Genomic DNA, 18,014 nt, shown 5'->3' with positions numbered 1-18,014 from the left:
CGCCCCCCGCCCGCGCCGCCCCCAACGGCCCCGCCCGCGCCGCCCCCGCGCGCTCCGGACCCCGCGCGCGAGACCCCGCACGGACCCGCGCGCGGGCAGGGCCGGGGGCGCCCCCCGGGGGTCGCGGGCTGCGCTGCGGGGCCGAGCGGCGGCCCCGCCCCAGGACTGCTGCGCCGTGGGGGAGGGCCGGGCTGCGCCCCGAAACTGCCTGGCCCAGGGCTCGGCCGCGCCCCGAGCCGGGGTGTGTCCCCGCCGCCTGGCCCCGTGCGGGGGGGGGCGCTTTGCCCCCGCGCGCCCCCTGCGCGCTGCACCCTGAGGCTCCGCAAGGGGCGTGCGCTGCCGAGGCCGGCGCCGGGCTGGGGGAGGGGCGGGGGTCCCGTGACCCCGTGTCCCCGTCTCCGTGGCGAGGGCTGAGCCACCTGTCCCCCGGCGTCCTCCCGGAGGAGGGGGCGCCCTGCCTGGGGTCCCCGTTGGCGCGGGGACGGACGGAGGCTCCCGCCTCTCAAACCTCGGGCCCGATTGTCCCTGCAGCGGGGCGCCCTCGGGCTTTAGGGCCACCCCCACCCACTGTGAGCAGTACCAGGAAACTGAGGCAGGCAGGGGGGTTGCGACTGCCCGGCCGGTGCAGTGCGGGCGGGAGCTGGGGGGCAGCCTCTGCTGCGCTCGCGGTGCCACGGAGAGCCCCCAGGGTGGGAGGGGTTCGCTGAGCCCTGGAGCGGGCCGCCCCCTGCTCCCCGGTCGCCACAGGCCGCCAAGCCCCGGCTGCCCCTTCCCCCAGGACCCCGAGCTCGGAGACCGGTCACTGCCAGCAGGGTCCTGTCCTCACCTGCTGGCGCCAGTGTTTTCCTTATGCCCGGAGGGGAACCAAAGCCTAGGATTTCTTTGGGCTGATTTCTAGGCTTTTGGAAGTGCTCAACATGGAATTAAACGTTCAGAGGCGGCGTGGGGTGGGGGTCGCGGGCGGGCAGAGTGAGGCAGGGCCTGGGGGCGCTCGGCTGGACCCAGGGGGTGTCTGATGCGCGGGGCGGGGCAGGCTCCCCGGGAGCCCCGCAAGGTGAGCTGCGGGCCCAGAGGCCAAGCAGCTGCCCGCGCACCTGGGCAGCCCCCCAGTCGCCAAGGCCTTGTCTGTGGCCACGCGCGCCCCTAGGCCCAGCTGGGCGCCGACTCCCCGAGCTCCGCAGGGGCGCAGGGCACCAGCCGAGGGCTCGGCCGCGGGTGGGGGTGGGGGGTGGGGGCCGGTCTGGCTCCGTGAGACCCGTGGGCGCCGGCGCCCGCTCCCGCCCTCAGCCCGGCCCCAGGTGGGGATGTTGGTCACACGAGGGTGGCTTCCACCTGGGGGCCCCGAGGTGTCCGCCCACCCCGGCCCGCGCAGGCTGCGGGCACCTGCCCCTGCAGCCCCGGCCGCCCCGCGCCCTCCTTTGTCTGGGGCTTGCCGGGGAGGCCGCTTCTGGGAACGCCGCGGTCCCCGCCCCCCGCACCTTGCAGCCGCCCGCGCCCGGCCGCAGGGTCGCGGAGGTCACGGGGCGGCTCGCAGCCCGCCCCCCGCGGCGCCGCGCTCCTTCCCCTTCCGCGGGGTGTCGCCGGCGGGGGGCGCCAGGTGCGGCCGCAGGTGTGCGGGGGGGGGGGGGGGACCGCGGCGCCGCGCGGCCATATTAGGCGATCTCGGCCCCGCGGAGCCCCGCCCGCCCGCCCGCCCCGGGAAGCCGCGGCCCGGCAGCCCCGTCCCCGCCCGCCGCCGGCCCTGAGTCACCGGCCGCGGGGGTGGAAGTAACGGACGGGGGGCCCGGGCGCGCTCCTCGCCTTATTTAGTCAAGGAGGCCGCCGATTGGGCGGCGGAACAAAGGGGCGCGGCGGCGGGCGGCGCCCCCGCCCCCGGCTCCCCGCGACCCCGCAGGCCCGGCCGCGGCGGGGTGGGGCGGGCCCGCGCCCCTGGGAGGACCCGGAGCACCCGGAGGACGCGGGGGCGCCCGGCTCCAGGTAGAACCGGGCCCGCAGGCCCGGCGGGGGCGGGGCGGGGCGGGGGGCCGGGGGGAGCTTTCGGTTCGGCAAGTGGGCACGTGGGCAGCGGGAGGCCTCCCAAGGTCACCTCGGGGCCGCCCCACCCCGCCCGGCGCCCCTGGGGAGGGGCCGCGAGGACGCGGGAGGCTGCGGGAGCGGGGAGGCTGCGGGCCGCGCCCCTGCCCAGAAGCCCCGCGTCTTCCCACCGGGAGGACGGAAACCCGGGCCTCAGAGAAATGTGGCTTTTTTCTGCCCCGTTGCAGGCTTTGGGGGATTTACTGTGACTGTGCTGCATCTCGTTGTATCTCCGGTGCCCGCGATGGCTGAGAAAATAGGGGCAGGAGCTGGCGCCACCTGGCAAGTAATGGGGCTGAGACTTAGCGCTCCTGGCCCTGGGCGCTGCCTGGCAACCCTGCACCAGCCGGCGACATCCCTGCTTCCGCTCCAGGGATGCTCCCCAGGACTTCTGTGCCTGGGAGCCTGGCCTGCAGCACCCCCCCCCCCCGCCCCACGCAGGCGCGCACACACTCACACTCCTTCACCCCTGCTTGGCTCCCACCCCCAGCACACAGGGTGGGCAACCTTCTAATGGGCCACTGCTCCTAGTCTTTGCCCTGCCATTCCACCTGCCAGGAATGCCTTTCCTGCTCCGTGCAACTGCAACGTGGGATCCGGGCTTGGATCCTGGAGCAGAGAACGGGGACGGCAGCAGAAGAAGCGGTGAAGTCCGAGGACAAGTCTGGAGTTTAATGCCAGGTGCCAGAGTTCATCTCGGTGACAGCTGCACCACGCCTGTGTAAGTTGTCACGTTAGGGGAAACAGAGTGGGGAGCCTACAGCAAAGCTCAGTCTTTGCCACTTTTCTGTAAATCTAAAATTGACTCATAATAAAAACTTGGTTTTAGAAAATGCAAGGAAAACCAGTTTCTCTATCTTTAGGTCACTGTCTCATCCTCCCAGGCCTGTGCACAGACCAAGTAGAAGATGGTGCTTCTGCCGTGTAAAGCCATCTGCGGGCGCTGGGCAGGCGCTGGGCAGGCGCTGGGCAGGCTCCCGGGGGAGCGGAGGTGGGCGGGTGGGCTTGAGCGGTGCTGTCTGTCTGGAACGAGGTCCCAAGGGCTGCCCTGGGCGAGGCCAGGTTCCTGCTGGCTTGGCCTGCTGGCCGCCAGATTCAAGTCAGAGGGGAAGTCAGAGCCACATACTTCGTCTGGACTGGTGCCCAGGGGGGCTCGTTCGCCCGCCAGCGCTGTGCACACCGAGGCATGCCTGGAAGTTGGGGCTCCAGCCCCTCTGTGAGGCCTCACAGTGGCCGGCTGGTCATTTGGTCAGGTGCGCCCGTGGGAGTGGAGCGGGCTGTGCAGGCTCATCACTGCCACCTTGTCCCACGCCAGGAAGCACTGGGCCAGGCCTCTGCGTGTGCTGCCCCGCTCTGGCTGCCCAGAACGTGCCACAGAACTATGCCGTTTCACAGGTGGAGAAACAGGCTCCCAGTGTGGGGATCAGGAGCACAGACACCCAGGCCAGGAGTCCCTGGCCCCTCCCCTGCGTCCTGCTGTTCCAGCAGAGCAGGGTTCCAGGCTGGAGTTTATCGCGTAGTTTCATCCTGGTGGAGCAGGAACCAAGGAGGCCCCTGGAAGAGCAGTGAGCTGAGTCAGGACCTGGGTTCTGGGCCAGGCTCAGCCGTGTGCCCCTGTGGCCTTCCCGTGCGTCAGTTTCCATAAAGAAGTGGGCCAGTGACGGGAAGGTTAGGAGGCCCAGCAGAGGCTCTGCGGCTGGACGACAGGTCTAGGGACAGGAGGCCATTGGGTGGCCTCGTGAACCCCCCGCCACCCTCGCCCCCCAGGCCCTCATGGCTGTCTTCCCTGCCTCTGGCTTCCACACCCCTACATGTTCAGTTCTCGGTCAAGAACTCACCGAGCGCTTCTGTGTGTCAGACCCAGGATTCCTGGGAGCAGTGGCCTGTGATGGAGCAGCTGGCTCCTCGCTTTGCTTCCAGGGCACGTTTCCAGGCCTCGCTTCCCCGTGAACTCAGTAGACAGAGTGGGTGGGGGCGCTCCCTGCGCCACAGGGCGGGGGTGTGGGACCCCAGACGGTGGCCCCGTAGCAGTCAGGCTGTCTGCTCACACCTTTGCTGTGCACGCTGCCAAGGATGATTATGTTGGGGATGCGGCTGGGCCCCCCAACAGCCACCTCCCCAGGGGTCACCACTTTCTCACCCGCACGTAGTTCCTACTCTCGCGATCTTTACCCCGAGACTGCGACAGGAAACCAAGGATGAGACCCAGGCGTCCAGGCCTCCCGTGGCTTCACAACAGGGCCCCACCTCTGCACGTGGCTAAAGCCAGAAACTGGGGTGCCAGGCTGGCAGCAGCACTCTGGGTGCATCCCCGACCTGCCGTGATGTCCGTCCAGCCTCCTGCTTCCCCACAATGATGCTGCAAGTCTGGCCCCTGCTCCCTGTGCCAGCCACTGCCTGGACGCAGAAACGGAGCCCCCGCCCTGCTGCCGGAGGTGGTTGCAGGGGGCACTGCCCGACCCCACCTGTCACCTGCTGCATCTCTTGCCCTGTGACCCAAGCCAGTGCCTGGCTCTTCCTCTTCCAGGCTAATCCTCTTCGCTGCCCACCTCCAGGCTGTGCGCGGGCCTCAGGCCCAGTCCCCCCACCGCCTACCTGAGTACTGGTGATTCTCCCTGTCCCCACCCTCTGCCGCAGAGCCTAGGTCCCCAGGGCACGGTGCTGAAGCTGGTGCCCCCGTGACTGGAACAGGGCCAGGTACCCGCAGGGCGCAGGAGGCATGAAGAGGGAGGGGCTCCCAGCTCTGGAGGAATTTCTGGGATTCTGGGAGGGACGGGTGGCGCTGTCCCCCTACCCTGGCTCCAGTGTGCAAAAGGGGGGATATGTCCTTGGACTGAGAAGGCAGGGAGCCCCGAGGTCTGACTGCCCCTAGAACGTGCTGCCCCCGAGGCTCATAGGGTGCAGGGGCCGGTGCTGCGGCGGGGGTGGGGGGCTAGTCCCTCTCCCCTGACCTCCACGAGGTCAGGGCCCCGCGCAGCAGGTGTCCCCACCCCCAGGACTAGCATCAGGGCGGGTCGTGGGCAGGAGGCCACAGCTCCGGGCGCCCCGTCCTCCGCCCCGGCCCCGGCCCCGAGAGCTGCAGCTCGGGTGGGCGGAGCGGAGGGAGCCGGGCCGGGCCGGGGTCAGCCGGGGCTCCAGGCGGGTCAAGGGCCCGGGCTTCCCGGGAAAGGGGCGGGGCCGGGTGTGGGTGGGCGTGGCTACGCGAGGCCCCGCCCACCCGCCGCAGGTGCGGGGCGCGGGGCGCTCCCGGGGCCACGTGTCCCTATGTGGTGGGGGGGGCGCCCAGGCCGCACGTCCTCGCCCCCGCCCCCGCCCCCGGGAGGTCCGCGTTAGTGACCCCGGACCGGCAGCGGCAGCGCACGCTGAGCCCGGGCCCGGGGCGCCCTCACCTGCCGGTCGGCCGGGTCTGCGGGAGGCGAGCAGTTAGCGCAGGGCCCCCCCGCCCACCGCACCCTCCACCTGCATCCTCGGACCCCGGGCCCGGGGACGCACCTCTGGGTCCCCGGTCCCCGGGGGCAGCGAGCTTCAAGGCCCGGGCCAGGAGGGGGCGTCCCGCTCCCGGCGGCCGGTGCTATGCCCAGGTGGGCCGCCAGGTGGGCCCCGCCAGCGGCGCTGGGCGAGGAGCCCGGCCCGCACCTGTCTGCGCCGCCCTCCCGGCCCCAGCGCGGGGGTGGGGGTCACAGCCACTGCCCCGGTCGGGGAGGCTCCGCACTCTCTGGCCAGAGAGTACCGGGAGTGGCTGGTGACCTCAGCCGGGCTGACGCAGGGAGAGGTGGCATTGGGGTCAGCCAGCACCCGGCAGCGGAAGGGGCGCGCCAGGGCCCTGACTCAGCCGGGCGGGGCCAGCCCACGCCGATGGCCAGGCTCCCCCCGCCCAGGGCAGACAGCACCCCCAGAGGGGCCCAAAAGCCCGCGCACACCTGGCCCCTGTGCCCAGGGGCCGGGGGTGCGGCCTCCCAGCTGCTCCTCTGCCCTGGGCACGCTGGGTTATTTGCACACTTGGGGCCCCCGGCAGATGCCCTTGACAACCAATGCAGAGACGGGAGGGGGCTCCGGGGCTGAGGCAGGTTCCAGGTCCCACAGCAGGAGAGGCGGGGCTCGGACTGGGGCGGTGGGCTGGCTGGGTACCCCACTAGCTATGGGAGGCCATGGCGGGGGCAGAGGGGGTGGCTTTATTCCACTCTCCCAGGGGCAGCCCCCGGGGGGTGAGCAGCAGGGCTAGCCCCAGGAGGGCGGCAGGGGGAGCTGGAGTGCCACCCCGGGGCAGGAGGAGCCCCAGAGTGGCCTGGGGTGGGGTGGGGGAGCAGAGGTGGCCCTGAAGGTGGAGTGGAGGGGTCAGGTCATTCTGGGGAAGGACAGGTGATGCTCTCCGTCCACCTCCCTGGGTGACAGGTGGGCTGGCCCCACACGTGTGCCCCCTGGGGACTGTGGGAGCGGCCCTACCCCTTGGCACCCAGAGCGACCTTCGGGGTAGCTGTGCTGAGTGCCTTCCCGGACCCCCTCGCCAGGCCCCACTTGACACTTGACCCTTGGTGGGCACCCAGCTGGGGAGGGGCTGGCAGGGGTCTGCAGGGTCTTGAGTTCTGGTATCTGCACCTGCCTGAGGTTGACCCTACCTGGGGGGGGGGGGCTGGGGGGGAATTCCGTGTGGAGAATGTGCCCTGGATTTTGAAGGTTTGACTCTGTCTCTTGCTTAGACTGTTGTTTTGGGGAAATGGGTGTCATCTGAGTCCCGATCTATCGGCCAGGATTGTTTCGTGCTTCTCTGAGGTTTTAGGCTTTTCTCTCCGTTTCTGGCTGCGCTGTGGCTGAGGTCCCGGCTTGGCCCCACCGCTTCCAGGCCTGGGCACACAGTATCCTCCAGCTCTTGGGAAATTTCTTGCATTCTTTCTTTCACAATTTCTTTTCTGTTTTTTTTTTTTTCAGTTTTGTGGTTTGGGATTTCTGATAACGGGGTGTCCTCTCTCCTGCGCAAGACCTTTAATATCGCTGTTTCTGTGACCCGTTTTCCCCCAGCTTCCTGAGATCCTTGACGACTTCTGACCCTGCAGCGGAATTTCTTATCCTAGTTATTATAGCTTGTAGCCTTTTTTGTTTTGGGATAATTTCAAACTTACTTTCTAACGTTTACCACACTTGTCTTATTGTTCTTTTTATCTGTCTGTTCACTCGTGAACCGCTTGGGAGTTGGTTCCAGACGTTCCGCCCTTCACCCCTTCGGAGCTCGGCGTGAGAACAGGGGCACCGACCTACGTGGTAACTACGGCCCCCGTCGTCTGATTTAACGTGAGCAGGACGCGGCTCACCTCAGGACGGTCTGCATGTCGATGACCGCGGCTGTCCCCATGCAGGGCCACCTCTGTCATTCGGGCGTCAGGCACATCACAGGCTACACTCCCGGGCTCCTCTCTCCATCGCCCGCCACGCGGGGCAGCACCCAGGGGTGCACGGATTTCCCGGGAAGCAGACCAGGCCTGGTGCTGTGCCCGGGGCGCTGCCCGACAAAGGGAGCCGCCTTTCCCGTTGTGGGACAGGAAATGCCCATTCCCGTTTTGTCCCAGAAGTCCTTTGGGGATGTCAGGCAAGGTCCCGGGCACGCCGTGGATACTTAACGTGCGCCCGTGACGGCTGGCGTGCGGGCCTGGTCCCCTCGTGGCAGGCTGGGGCTCTGTGCGTGGGTGCAGCACGATGCATGTGTGCGTGTGTGTGCACGGTTGCACGTGAAAGTGCTGGGGGGCGCAGAGGCTGCCCTGGGCACCCACAGAGCCCTGGGCCCCCGACTGTCCGTGCCAGGTGTGTCTGGAAGCCCAGGTGGACAGTAAAGAGCCGTCTAGTGTCTCGGAGTCGACTGGGTCCTGAATCTGAGCCCCATGCAGCCAGGGACTTGCTCTCAGATACTCCTGTGAATGCTCCCCTCTTGTTCCAGAGATATGCAAAGGCCCTGGGGCCTGGGTGCCGAAGACCGCAGTGGTCGCAGGGCACTGGGCGGCCGGGATGCCCAGTCCTGCCCATGTGGCCTCTTCAGGGACTTTCAGCCCTGCCGTGGCCCCGAAAGGCCTTGGTCCCTCTGTCTCTTCCCTGGCCCCCAACCCCCCCCCCCCCAGGACTTCCTGATTTTAGGAGAGCCAGGAGCCAGGAGACTGCACCAGCTTCACCCCCCCCCCCGCCCCCGCCACAGCACCCAGGGGGCCTCCCCAGCCAGCAGCTCTGCACCCCAGGGGGAGGGGAAGGGAGCGCCCTGCAGGAGAGCACTTCAGTGAGCCGCCCTGCCTTGGGGGGTGGCGGATGGAGTGGGGCAGGGTCGGTGAAGGAAGAGAGGGGTCCTGGGGGGTAGGGGCGGTGGGGGGAAGGGGAGAGGCAGGGGCTGGATTTCCGTGCAGCAGTGCAGCAGGCGGCAGAGCCAGGCCGCCGGACCCCCCTCCCCACACTCTTCATTCCAACACTGCCCTCTCCCTGCGGCCCTGCAGAAGGGCTCCTGTCACCCTAAACCGCCTGGAGACTCCCGTAAACCAACCCAGGCCCCGCCTGCCCGTGTAAACGGAACTTCAGAGTGGCCTAGGAGCTCGGCCATGAAAAAATCATGAGGCAGCCAAGCCCCGGGCCTGTTTGCAGAAGCAGCGCAGGGGCCTGGGCCCTGGGCGCCGGCCCGGCTGGACCCCGGGGACAGATGCTGGGCCTGGGAGCTTGGAAACCAGGGCCTTGGGCCCCGCAGGTCCCGGCCAGCAGGAGAGCCTTGCCTCGCCCCGGGGACGGGCCCACGGGGACAGCAGAGACCCCCATGGGGGCTGGCCAGAGCGGCCGGGCCCCGGGGGTGTGGGGCACACAGTGCCTGGGCAGAGTGGGACAGAGGTGCGGGGAGCGGGGCCCAGGAAGCGGGCTGGGCCTTGGGATTTCCTCGTGTGAAGTGATTCCCAGAGACCCGCCGGCCTGCAGGCAAGGGCCCAGCTGGCACTGCTCGAGCCGGAGCCAGGACGTGGGTCTGGGACAGGTGTGGCCTGGGGAGGCCCCTCCGTCCTGGGCCGCGTCCCAGTTTCCAGGGCTCCAGGCCAACCGAAGTGGGGAGCCACCCCCTCCCCCAGCCTGTACACATGTGGGGCCAGTGCCAGCTCACGCCACCAGCGGCAGCGTTGCCCGGGCACCCAGCCTGGTACACGCGCCAGTCACCATGGCAGCACGCCGTGCGCTGGCAGGAGCCCAGGCTGGGCTGCAGCGGCCAAGGCCAGTGGTCTAGATATGTGGGACCGGGAGTCCGGTGCCCGTAGCCACCCCCACCAGGGGCCTGACGGGAGGGGGGAGCCCTGTGGGTGGCCAGGCCTGCCCATTCCCCCCCATCCCAGGGAGGGGACAGTCTCCCGAGAGCTCCAGGGTGGGTGCCAGGGGGCTGGGGGCTTCCTGGCGGCGGCTGACCTCACTCGGAGGCCCAGGAGGCCACGTGTCTGCCCCACCTTGTCTGCTGGAGCTGCGGGGAGCTGAAGCCACCTCCGCCTCCGAGGCCCAGCTCCTGCCGGCATCTGCAGCCGGCCGCTCCCTGACCTGGGGGTCCGGGGGTGCCACTCGCCCGATGACATCTCAGTGCCTGAGAAGGAAAGGCATCTCTCCTCATGTCACATATTTAAGTTGGTGCATCAGGCAGCCCGACCCCCGTGCTCAGGCCTTGTCCCGTGGTGGCAGATGACAGCCCAGGGCTCTGGACACACCCGGGGTACACCCCCATCCCCCAGGAGGCCAGGCTCAGAGGTAAGTGGGCACCTTTGGGTGCCCCCGAGGGCTTCCTGGGCAGGCCGCAGGCCTCGGTGCCCACCGTGGGTGGCTGTGTGGACCCCCCATGGCAGGGGCACGTGTGCCCGCGAGAGGAGGGCTCCCTGCTGCCTGAAGACACAGCCCTGAATCGGATTCCCTTGCGCTGTGCCGGGCCCTGCCCTGACCACCCTGCTGGGCAGCCGTGCGTGGGCTGTGAGGCTGGGATCCAGGGAAGCATCTGCAGGGCCAGCGCCGGCCCAGCCCGGACCACGGCGCAGTGTGTCCCGCCGCGTCCGTGTGCACCCCTGCACACGCCCCGCGCTGCCGGGCACCCCGCCTTCCCCCCTGCAGAGGCTCAGTGCGTCACACGGGAACCAGAGCCTCCCTCCCAAACATTCGCGGTGCCTACTGTGCGCCAGGGCCATGCGGGGGATCCGGGAAGGAGCCACGCCCCCTGGCAGGCATCTGGGCTCGGGGCTTGGCTCCTGAGAGGGAGTGGGGGGCAATCCGTGCAAACTCCTCCCTCCAAGGAAGCCTGGGCTGGGCGGCCCACCCCTCAGAGTCCCCCTTGGGGCCTGCGAGGTCACCCCTTGGCTCACAGCCCTACCCTGTGCCCACCTGGGGCTCTGGGGCCCCAGAGCCGAGAGACCACGGCCTCTTCTGGCTCGGCCACCAAGACGCTGCCTGGAGCCAGGCCCACTTAGCGCCTGGCAGCTGGGCTTCCTCCCACTGGGCACGTGATGCCCGCGAGCACCCTGCCAGCACCAGTCAGGCGCTAATGAGGCCTTCACGCTGATCGGGCATCCCGGGCTCCCTCAGAGCCTGGCTGGGAGTTGGGGTGACCGTGGGCACAGCTGCCCCGCAGGCCCAAGGGCCCATGCATGGGCCAACTGAGCATTGCCATTGGGCACCTGCTCCACGCGTGTTCCTGCAACCCTGCGGGGTGGCAGGAAGTGAGACCCAGCGAGAAACAGGTGTGGACAGCATCATGGTTCCTACTCCCCAACCAGGGACTCTTCCCTGGCATCGGGGCCGAGACGTGGAGGACTCAGCACGGGCGCTCGCTCTGGGGAGGGGGTGCTACCCCACACGCATCTCCCGCACACAGCCCAGCCAGGCACACCGTGGGCGCCCCACCGACCTGTGTGGGTCGCAGAGATGGACGATGCTGTCAGGGGGCGCCAAGACCGGCCCCGCCGGACCAACCCGCAGCGGGCACCAGGCTGTTGTGGGGACTGGTGCCGGGTCTGTCTCCTGGATCCCGCTTGGGCCCCAGGGAGGGGACAGGTCCCTTGGTCTCCAGTGTCTGCCCTGCCCGCCCCCTGGGCCCGGCCCTTGCAGGCGGCTGGACCCCCACGGCCCCGGGAGGGCTGGCGTGCTGCTGCCTGCCGCATCAAGGGGCCATGAGGCTGGAAGTGCCCGTGGCCCCGGGCCCATTCCCCAGGGAGGCCTGAGGGTCACACACTTGGATAAGGAAGAGGACACCGAGGCTGGCCCGGGCCCAGGCCGGGCGGCTCTGGTTGCACGAGTTGGCTCCCAGCCCCTGAGGCAGGTGCAGGAGACAGACAGGCCGGGTGCGGCCCAGCAGGCCCCCTGCAGGTCCCCGAAGATGGCCTCCTCGGGCTCAGGGCAGGGGTGTCACCTGGGGGTCCCGGGGGCTGGGGTTGGGGGTGGCCAGCTTCCCGCCTCTCCAAGGCTGGGGCCCACCTGCCCGCTGACAGGCCTTTGCCCCCACACCCCCGGGGGCCAGACCCCATAGAGACCCTGCACATCAGACCAGTTGCCCAGCAACGCCAACTCAGTCAGGGGTCCCCGGGTCACGCAGCAAGGCTGGCCCCACCGCAGCTCAGCCACGGCGCAGGGAGCAGCGCGTGGGCCTCGAGGTGCTCACGCCCGGGTCCTCTGCCCCGGGGTCCTGCTGCCTGCAGGACGCCCCTGCTCTGCGCCCGCGCCGCCTCCCCTCCGCGTGGTCCCCGAGGCGGACGTCACCGGCTCCGTGTTGGGCCAACCGGGCCCCCTCCTGGGCCGACCGACGGCCTCCCCACGCCGCCTGCACCCTGGCTGGGGTCTGGGCGCCACGAGTGCGGGATGGGGACGCCTGGGCGCGCCTGCTGTCTCTGGCACCGACCCCCACCTGCCATCGCTCCGCCCAGGCCGCCCGGGGAGGGGTGTCGGGCCGGGTGGCGGGCTGCGGCCCCGGAGCGGCCCGGGGGGACGTCGGTGACGCGAGCTCGGGGCTGCCTGGGTTCGGGGGCCTTGCCGGGCTCCTGGCACCAGGAATCAGAGAAGCGGTAACTGGATCTGGCCGAGGATCTGGCGGCCGCCGAGGGTGGAGGGCTGCGATCGGGTTGCGGCCTCACCGCGAGTTTTCCACCAGAAGGAGCTGGGCTGGGGAGCGGGAGCCGCGTCGGCCCCTGGACGGCGAGGAGGGGCGAGCCCGCGGCCGGGGCGGGAGGGCCTGGGGGCCGCCGGCGCACAGCGGGGAGGCGGTCAGGCCGCGGGCGGAGCTCCCACCCCCGGGCCCGGCCAGGCCCGCAGTCCACGGGTGGCTGAGATCCAAGCTGAGGCAACAAAAGGCAGCCGCGTCCCAAAGCCGGCGCAGCGGATCCACCTCCCACTCGCCCTCACCGCCGCGGCCAGAGGGCGGCAGGTCCATGAGGCCGGCGGGGCGTCCGGGGGACGCGCGGAGAGCCTCCCGGGCCGCTCGGGGGGCGCGGGGCCGGGCCCGAAGATGCCCACCAACGGGCTGCACCAGGTGCTGAAGATCCAGTTCGGCCTCGTCAACGACGCCGACCGCTACCTGACCGCCGAGAGCTTCGGCTTCAAGGTCAACGCCTCGGCGCCCAGCCTCAAGAGGAAGCAGATGTGGGTGCTGGAGCCGGACCCGGGCCACGGCAGCGCCGTGCTGCTCCGCAGCAGCCACCTGGGCCGCTACCTGTCCGCCGAGGAGGACGGGCGCGTGGCCTGCGAGGCCGAGCGGCCGGGCCGCGACTGCCGCTTCCTGGTCCTGCCGCAGCCCGACGGGCGCTGGGTGCTGCGGTCCGAGCCGCACGGCCGCTTCTTCGGCGGCACCGAGGACCGGCTGTCCTGCTTCGCCACGGCCATCTCCGCGGCCGAGCTGTGGACCGTGCACCTGGCCATCCACCCGCAGGCGCACCTGCTGAGCGTGAGCCGCCGGCGCTACGTGCACCTGTGCCCGCGGGAGGACGAGATGGCGGCCGACAGCAACACCCCGTGGGGCGTGGACGCGCTCATCACCCTCATCTTCCAGAACCGCCAGTACTGCCTCAAGTCCTGTGACAGCCGCTACCTGCGCAGCGACGGCCGCCTGGTGTGGGAGCCCGAGGCCAGTGCGCGCTACACGCTCGAGTTCAAGGCGGGCAAACTGGCCTTCAAGGACTGCGACGGCCGCTACCTGGCGCCCGCGGGGCCCGCCGGCTCGCTCAGGGCGGGGCGCAACACGCGGCCGGGCAAGGACGAGCTCTTCGACCTGGAGGAGAGTCACCCGCAGGTGGTGCTGCTGGCCGCCAACCGCCGCTACGTGTCGGTGCGGCAAGGTACCGGGCCCTGGGGGCGGGGGCGCCCCGCGGGAGGCGGGCGAGGCCGGGGCTGCGGGGGGTGGGGGGGCTGTGCCCCCGCTGCGCTGCCCCCTGCTCCCCTTCTCGTCTGCTCCGTCTTCTGAACTTTACAGGAAGGGGGGGCCCGAGCACACTGGCCCTGGGCTGCGGCCCTGACTCAGAGCCCTCCGTGCCTGACCGGTGGGGATCCTCGTCCAACCAGGAGGGACCTGGAGGTCCCTCCAGGCTGGTGGCCTCGCCCAGGGCCTGGCTTCCTGGTGGAAGGCGCTGTCGCTGCCTGGCGGGTGCAGCTCCGCGTCAGCCCCGCCTCATGTGACCAGGAGCCCCCATACGTGACCACACGGCCCCGAGGTGAACCTGAGGTCCCGGGGTGGCCCCTAGCTGCCCCCACCTGGGCGCACAGACCCGGGAGTGGCCCGGCACGCCCTGACCTGGCCCACGGCCACCGCGAGTCCAGCTGGCAGGGGCCCAGCCAGGAGCATGCGGGAGGGGCAGCCCCGCTGCGGCTCCGGGGCCCCCAAGGCCAGTCCTGCAGCGACAGGCGTTCAGCAAACACCTCCCGAGTGCCCGAGTGGATCCCGGCCCGGTCCTGGGCCCCGACGGAGACCATCAGTCCTTGTCCTTCCTGGTCCAGCCACTCCGCGCTCCGGCCTGCGGGAGGCCCCGGGCTTGGCTCGCCGGGACAGCGCGGGCGACCGTGCGATTCGGGGGAGGCACTGGGCACGCAAGCACTTGTACGGGTTCAGGTGGCGCGCGACGCGGTGGCGCTGCTGGGGACGGTGGTGGTGGGTGCCGCCCTGCTCGGACTGTCTCTGCCACGGGCCATTTCCCTGCTAAGGAAGTGCCTTCTGCCGTAGAGGCGGGGGCACCCACGTTGGCCTGCTCGGCCCTGTGCAATGACCCCGGGGCCTGTGACCTGCCCCCCCCATGTTCAGATGTTGCCTTGGCGACGACAGCTGCAGGACTTGGGCTGGGTCTTGGGGGAGGAGGCAGGCGGAGCTGCGGGCTCTGCGGATATCAGCAATTTTGCTGGCCAGGCCGCCCCCAAGCCGTCTTGCTCCCCACCGGGTGTCTGGGAGCACCCCGGTTCTCCGTTCTCTCCACCCACCACCTTTTCTTGCTGCCCCCGTGAACCAGTCGGCTTCTTCCTGCCACAACCACTGCCGGGCTTCGTAGAAGTGGAAGTCTGGGGGTGGTGGGGCCCCAGGTGGACACGGTCGCCAGCTCAGGGCCGATCACGTGACCGAAGCATCCCGGCTGCTGATGGGACGGCGGGGATGGCGCTGCCCCGGGCCGGGAGGAGCAGCCTCGGGCGCTGGTGGAGGACAGCAGGGCTCACCCCTCCGGCGCAGGCCGCCCTGCCCTCCTGGGGACCCTCGGGCTCCCTTTCCTCCCACTCTGCCATCTGCACACAGGAGGAGGCCTCAGAGGTGACCTGTGCCCTGGGCCGTGGATGGGGGAAGATGAGGGAGCCGGCTGTGCCCACCCAGCGGCTTCGGAGGGGGTTATAAATAGACGCTGGTGTGGGTCCTGGGGCGCCAGGGCAGCAGCAGGCAGATTACCCGATGATTAGCACAGCGGGGGATTTGCTGGCACCGCGGGGCCTGGCTCCTGGGCTGCGGGGGGTCAGGCCGAGGCCCGCAGGGAACGCAGTGTCGGGGCTGCAGTGTGGCCGCCCGCCCGCGGCTCCTGCCTCCGAGGAGCGCCTTCTAGATCTTAACTCCAAAGGGTTTTTTTTGTTTTTTTTTTTTTTTTAAGTATTTTATGTATTTATTCATGAGAGACATGGAGAGAGGTAGAGACCCAGGCAGAGGGAGAGGCAGGTCCGTGCAGGGAGCCTGATGCGGGACTTGATCCCGGGACCCCGGGGTCATGTCCTGGGCCAAAGGCACATGCTCAACGGCTGAGCCCCCCCGGGCGCCCCTTAACTCCAAAGGGCTCTGGAGGAGACCCCTCTGCCGGCAGGTGCCCCAAGAGCCTGCTCTCCCCATCTTCCTGGCCCCCGCCCCCGCCCAGGGAGAGGCGTGAGGGGCTGCGTCTCCTCCCGCAGGGGTCAACGTGTCAGCCAACCAGGACGAAGAGCTGCACCATGAGACCTTCCTGATGCAGATTGACGGCGACACGGGGAAGTGCACCTTCTATTCCAGCACCGGAGGCTACTGGACCCTCGTCGCCCACGGGGGCATCCAGGCCACGGCCACGCAGGTGTGAGTGTCTCCCCCTCCCCCGAGGACCGCAGCAGCAGTCCAGCCAGGAAAGAGCCCCCACTGGGGCGAGGGGGGCTCTGATGGTGGTGCGGGGTGCGGGGTGCGGGCCAGCAGGAGGCTGGGCTCGGTGCCGGACCCGAGGGGGAGAGGGGAGCTTGGCCCTCGGCTCCCGACCCCCTGCTGCCCTGAGGGGACCTCACCCTGACCTTCCCAGCTCTGCCAACACCATGTTTGAGGTGGAGTGGCGCGGCCGGCGGGTGGCCCTCAAGGCCAGTAACGGGCGCTACGTGTGCATGAAGAAGAACGGACAGCTGGCGGCCGTCAGCGATTTTGTGGGTGAGCAGTCGCCACGTGTCCTGGGGACCCGGGGCCGGGCCTCTCCCGGGGGACGGCGCCTGCCCACACCCCGCCTCTAAGAGCTGGCCCCTCCGCCGGGCAACCGCTCCCGACGGCGAGGAGCCGGAGCCCTGGGCACCGACCGCCGCGAAGGGGCACCGGGGACTTGGGTCACCGGCGGCCGCGGCCCTTTGTGCCCCGGGCCCCACCGCCCACCCTAACCCCGCCGGCGGCCCGACCCCGACCCCCCAGGTGAGGACGAGGAGTTCATCCTCAAGCTCATCAACCGGCCCATCCTCGTGCTCCGGGGCCTCGATGGCTTCGTCTGCCACCGCCGCGGCTCCAACCAGCTGGACACCAACCGCTCGGTCTACGACGTCTTCCACCTGAGCTTCAGCGACGGCGCCTACCAGATCCGAGGTGGGCCCCGGGGCGGCGGGGGAGCGCGGGGTGGGGGGCCGCCCGGTGCCCCCGCCGACCCGCCCTCGCCCCCAGGCCGCGGCGGCGGGTTCTGGAACACGGGCAGCCACGGCAGCGTGCGCAGCGACGGCGAGCGCCCCGAGGACTTCCTGTTCGAGTTCCGCGGCCGGGGCCGCCTGGCCATCCGCGCCCGGGGCGGCAAGTACCTGCGCGGCGGCGCCTCGGGGCTGCTGCGGGCCGACGCCGACGCGCCCGCGGGGCTCGCCCTCTGGGAGTACTGAGCCTGCGTCGGGCCTGGCGGCTCCGGGGCCGCGGGCGGGGTGGCGGCCGCTGGGGTCTGGGGGGCTTCCCGGGGCGGTGTCCTAGGCAATGCCCCAAGCACCGGGGGCAGGCCCCCCAGCCCTCCGGCCCAGCAAGGGGGTTCCAGGCCTCCCGCTACCCTCCCTCGTTGCCCCACGCAGGTCGGATGCCAGGGCAAGGTCTGCGGCTCCCCAGCCCCCGAGGACCCCCACCCCGGCCGGTGCCTCCTGGGTGAGCTGGGTGACCCAGGGCATCAGAGGGGAGAGCCCAGGGGGAGACGTGGACCCCGGGGGTCACGTGCCCTAGAGCCTGAAGGGAGGCGCCCATCCAAGCTGCTCCCCCGGCCTGGGTCCCGAAACCCCCCAGCAGGGGTCACGGTGGGTCAGTGAGGACCGGGGCGTGCTCGCGGGGCGGGGGTCCAGGCGGATGTGCAGACCACAGCGGGAAGCCCCCCGACCCCCCACCCCCCACCCTGGCCTGCTCCTCACCTCACTGTCCTCCTCCTGCGAGTCCCCAGTGTGCCCCCCTGGGAGGACCCACCCAGAGCCCCGAGGCGGTGGCCGCAGCCGCAGCCACAGCCACAGCCACAGCCACAGCCTGTGCTGCCCCCTGCTGGCACCCGGGGTGGGGCTTGGGGTCACCTGCTCAGGTCCGGCCGCCCCAGGGTGACAGCCAGTGACCACAGCGTGAGGGTCCCATTGGGAGCCCCAACCCGCCCCGTTGACCAGTGTGAGGATCCTGCTGGCATCCCCAACGCCCCCCGCTGACCACAGTGTGAGGATCCCGCTGGGGTCCCCGAACCCCCTGCTGACGTCATGGCGCACCTGCCCACAGACACTTGCTGAGGAGAGCACGCGTGGCCGGGGAGGCGAGGCAGGAAGAGGACCTGGGGGGCTGCAGGAGGGCCCAGCCGGGGGTTCATGGCAGACTGGTTACCGGGGGAGGGGGCCACGCCGGGGGTGAGGAGCCCCATGCAGCAGAGGCTGGCGAGAGACACCTGGAGCCGTGGGACATCCCGTCCCTGATGGGGCGCTGGCAGGGCACCCAGCAGAGGCTCCCCGCGGATCTGCCGCTGCCCTGAGCATCCGGCTGGGCCGAGGCCCGTCCTATGTCCTGTGTCCCACTGGTCCTCGCCCCACCACGGTCCCCCCTCGGTTGTGAAGGTTCCGTGTGACTCCACTGCACTTCCTGTCACCTGTCAGGCGTCCCTGGGGTTCTCCTTTTCTGGAGACTAGGTGGCAGGCCCTGAATGACGGCCCCACACCTGCCCCGCCCCCGAGAGGCCTCCCGCCAGCAGCAGAAGCGCCCCTTCCCACTGCTGCTCCAGCCCTGGGAGGACCAGTGCCCAGGCGTCCCCGGG

General features: G+C 70.3%; 1 protein-coding gene and 1 long non-coding RNA gene across 3 annotated transcripts; both read left to right on the top strand.

Moving 5' to 3' along the window:
- Positions 1 to 1,835: 1,835 nt before the first annotated feature.
- Positions 1,836 to 2,770, top strand: LOC140597513 (uncharacterized). Its single transcript, XR_011999356.1, has 3 exons — positions 1,836 to 1,977; positions 2,262 to 2,355; positions 2,632 to 2,770. It is a non-coding gene; the product is annotated as an uncharacterized lncRNA (long non-coding RNA).
- Positions 2,771 to 12,394: 9,624 nt separating this feature from the next.
- FSCN2 (fascin actin-bundling protein 2, retinal) lies at positions 12,395 to 16,753 on the top strand. Of its 2 annotated transcripts, XM_025999932.2 has the most exons (5): positions 12,456 to 13,370; positions 15,442 to 15,598; positions 15,813 to 15,934; positions 16,187 to 16,354; positions 16,430 to 16,753. In XM_025999932.2, the coding sequence occupies exons 1-5, from the start codon at positions 12,545 to 12,547 to the stop codon at positions 16,633 to 16,635; spliced, it is 1,479 nt and encodes a 492-aa protein (XP_025855717.1). In that variant the 5' UTR covers positions 12,456 to 12,544; the 3' UTR covers positions 16,636 to 16,753. The 2 variants fall into 2 exon arrangements, with proteins under 2 accessions (XP_025855716.2, XP_025855717.1); XM_025999931.2 differs by having other exon boundaries at positions 12,395 to 13,370; positions 16,187 to 16,753.
- The last annotated feature ends 1,261 nt before the right edge of the window (positions 16,754 to 18,014 follow it).

Source organism: Vulpes vulpes, chromosome 2 (genome assembly GCF_048418805.1).
Source record: "Vulpes vulpes isolate BD-2025 chromosome 2, VulVul3, whole genome shotgun sequence".
NCBI classification, from domain to species: Eukaryota; Metazoa; Chordata; class Mammalia; order Carnivora; family Canidae; genus Vulpes; species Vulpes vulpes.
Note: the sequence above shows the minus strand (reverse complement) of the source record. Positions and strands in the feature narration are given on the sequence as shown.

Excerpts from the sequence above, each read along its gene's own strand:
- FSCN2 (XM_025999931.2), top strand. The coding sequence starts at position 12,545 with ATGCCCACCAACGGGCTGCACCAGGTGCTGAAGATCCAGTTCGGCCTC. Across the intron at positions 13,371-15,441 it reads CTACGTGTCGGTGCGGCAAG|GGGTCAACGTGTCAGCCAAC; the intron begins GTACCGGGCCCT and ends CTCCTCCCGCAG. Across the intron at positions 15,599-15,812 it reads CAGGCCACGGCCACGCAGGT|CTCTGCCAACACCATGTTTG; the intron begins GTGAGTGTCTCC and ends TGACCTTCCCAG.